This window comes from Vicia villosa, linkage group LG1 (assembly GCF_029867415.1).
Source record: "Vicia villosa cultivar HV-30 ecotype Madison, WI linkage group LG1, Vvil1.0, whole genome shotgun sequence".
Lineage (NCBI taxonomy): Eukaryota > Viridiplantae > Streptophyta > Magnoliopsida > Fabales > Fabaceae > Vicia > Vicia villosa.
Window position 1 is genome coordinate 228,118,957 of NC_081180.1, and position 3,178 is coordinate 228,122,134.

At 33.1% G+C, this 3,178-nt stretch overlaps 1 protein-coding gene across 2 annotated transcripts; it reads left to right on the forward strand.

The window, feature by feature from the left end:
* The first annotated feature begins 523 nt into the window (after nucleotides 1–523).
* LOC131623355 (uncharacterized protein At3g17950-like) lies at nucleotides 524–2,193 on the forward strand. 2 transcript variants are annotated; one of them, XM_058894379.1, is made up of 3 exons: nucleotides 524–646; nucleotides 1,512–1,685; nucleotides 1,787–2,193. In XM_058894379.1, the coding sequence occupies exons 1-3, from the start codon at nucleotides 635–637 to the stop codon at nucleotides 2,036–2,038; spliced, it is 438 nt and encodes a 145-aa protein (XP_058750362.1). In that variant the 5' UTR covers nucleotides 524–634; the 3' UTR covers nucleotides 2,039–2,193. The 2 variants fall into 2 exon arrangements, with proteins under 2 accessions (XP_058750362.1, XP_058750354.1); XM_058894371.1 differs by lacking the exon at nucleotides 524–646 and having other exon boundaries at nucleotides 1,323–1,685.
* Nucleotides 2,194–3,178: the final 985 nt, after the last annotated feature.

The window sequence follows — 3,178 nt, forward strand, 5'->3', positions numbered from 1 at the left end:
TTAATAATTTTATAAGCATAAAAACTTGTTTATTTAACCAAATCATCCGTTTATTTCAGTTTACTCATGATGTTTGATCAGGGGCGGTTCCAAGGCCCAGCGAGCCTAGGCACGCGCCCGGGCTCAATCCCTATTTTCTTTGTACTCTCCCCAATTAATAGCCGATTTTTTGACAAAATGGACAAAATTAATAAAAGTAGGATGTGAAAATTAAAACATTTAAATAATTAATGGTATAAAATTTTTGCCTAGCTGTCTAAAATTCCTAAATCCACCATTGTGTTCGATCAATGACCCATAGTATTGATCAATAAACCAGTGATGCAATACTCATGTCATTTTAATGACAAGTCTGATATTTTTAAAACATAGGTAACAAAATGTCCCACTCATATACTCTCTTCTAAACATGAGTTAGTCATAACTTACATAATCAAAATTTTGAATCATTGGAGGCAAAAACAAAAACAAAAACTAGTATTGCAGTTGAAGTGGGACCATAATCTTAAATGTAAAATGTTTAAACAAGGAGACACGTAAATAAATTCACCGTCGGTTTCTCCAAAACATTTGTTTCCGCTCCTTGATCATCATTTTCCCATCTCTTTCTCTTGAAGCCAGAGAGACACACACCATGGTTGCAGAGGTAATAATTCCATCCTTGACTTTTCTTTTCACACTTTCTTTTCTCATTCACCATCACTATTCTCTTGTCAATGAAAGATCAAGAAATTTTTGTGTATGTTTAATGCTATGATCCATAAATGTCAATGTTTTTGAACTACCATAGTGTATAAATATGTGAGACACAGATCCTATGTTGTTAGTATTGCATGCTAGATTTTATGAAATGTTACATGTGTGTTTGTCTTTGTTTCTGGGAGTTTACATTTACATGATTTTGTAATATTTTTTCAATGACCGACACAAAAGAAAATATCTCATTAGTATAATTTGTAAGGATCATAATAATAATAATAATAATAATAATAATAATAATAATAATAATAATAATAATAATAATAATAATAATAATAATAATAGTAATTGTACTAGTAGTTGTTGTTAAATTAGTAATCACATGATTTGATATTAAATCACTAAAATCCATCAGAGTTTTTGTTGTCCTCACTTGATTCTAAGAATGTAAACTCACATATCAAACCCAATAATATCATTAATAACATGTCCTTTTTTATTGTACAACAAAAAAATGGGGTGAAAATAACAATGGTCCCCTATCTAGATGATCATTATTTGACAATTTTGGCATCTAAGCTTTTTTTTTCTTTTTTAATAGTTGAGGATTCATAGTTGTCGGTTTATAGCCGATGACTGTTAGCTGATAGTGTATAGTTAATAGTTGATGATTGAGAGTTTACAATTGATGATTGATAGTTTATAGCAGATGAATGACTGATAACTTATAGCTGATAGCAATAGCAATAGCTGATGAATGTCCGATAACTTATAGCTGATAACAATGACAATATCCTATGTTGATATGTCAGAATGATGAAATGGTTACTGGATGGCCACTTGGACTTAGCTTCATGAATATGAGACTTAGAGTTGTGGAGTCACTTCCACCAGCAGCAGCTTCTTCTTCAGTGGAACCACCATATCAATCCCACATACCATCCACAAGCTTCTCTTCATTTTCAACCTCTAATCTCGATACCGAGGTCTCGTCTTCTTATTCCTTTCTCTCAATCAAAATTATGAAATTATTCTAGAAACTTTTTTCAGCTGCTTACAGTTTATTCTGTTTCATTGCAATAACCAGTCCACAGCATCATTCTTCCAAGACAAGAGTGTCTCACTTGCACAGCTGCTTGGATTTAGAACAGATGATAGAGGAAGGTTGTATTTTCCCAAGTCATTGAGGTTTGAAGAAAGGAACATGATACTAGAAAATGGTTCTTGTTCTAATGGCACCAAAGTACAAGAAAAGGATGTTGCTAAGGTCATTTGTATACCTGTGCTACTTGATGCATTGCTGAAGATTATAAAGAGTAAGAAGAGTTCAAGAAACTAGGAGATGATTGGTTAACACGTTTGAGAATGCAGATTCATAATTCTGTGAAGATTTCAAGTCATTTCAGATGGTTTTTGGTAATTGTCATCTATTGTATAACTTTCCCAATTTCTTTGTAACTTGGAATTAGTTCTTAAACATGTGAATATAATATTGAGAGGGTTACTTCTTAATTTTTTTTTTTTTGACATTTGACTTTATTAGAAATTTTAAAAATAGAAAATAGTTGAACTTAAATTTTGATATAGTAAGTTTATTTTATTAGAGAATATTGGAATGATATTTATATTTATAGAAAATTACATAGAAATGAAAAGTAAAGAAACAACAAAATATCAATATTTTAAAAATTACATTCATAGATATAATATTGTACAGTGATATATTTGTAGAGACCCACAACACAATAGAGCGATACGAGATTAGTCATTATTAGGTGTTTGCCCCAAAACATGTCTCTTAGGTATGATCTTCATTTAGTAGGTGGCTCATCCTGAGAGGAAACATGGATTGTAACGTGAACGTAGTCCATAACCATGTGTGGAAGAAGTCATGACAACAATTCTCTAAGTGGACAATTAATAGATTTTCTAGTTAAGGTGGAGTGATTATTACTTCTCAGGAATCCATAAATCTATATCATTAGGCCTCCATAAATATCTCAATTTTAGGATTGAAATGGACATTCTAAATTCACTATGAAATATCTCTAAATACAGAGCTTTTCACCATCGTGAGCTTGTTCTCATGTCACAAAAAACACCTTAAAATAGGGGCTTTTCACTACCATGAGCTTGCCCTAAACACCCATAAATACTAAAATCTCTGGTCACCCCTACATGCATAGGGGTGCCACGCATATGTACTTTTCTTAGCACGTACGATGACGTCCACCGTGGGGTCCGGTAAAACTGACGTGGACTACGCCTTCCATTATCACCACCACTTCGACAGTCACTGAAGTATCTAGTCCTAGTCCTAATCATCTACAATCATGGTTGCTATGAGGGCACAATCTCCTACACAGGAGGATACTGAATATAGCAGCGATCCAAACTCTATAGAAGAGATGCACGCCGATATGGATAAGCTGCGTCGCCAAAATCAAACTCTGGAAGACAATGTCCTCGTCATCCAACA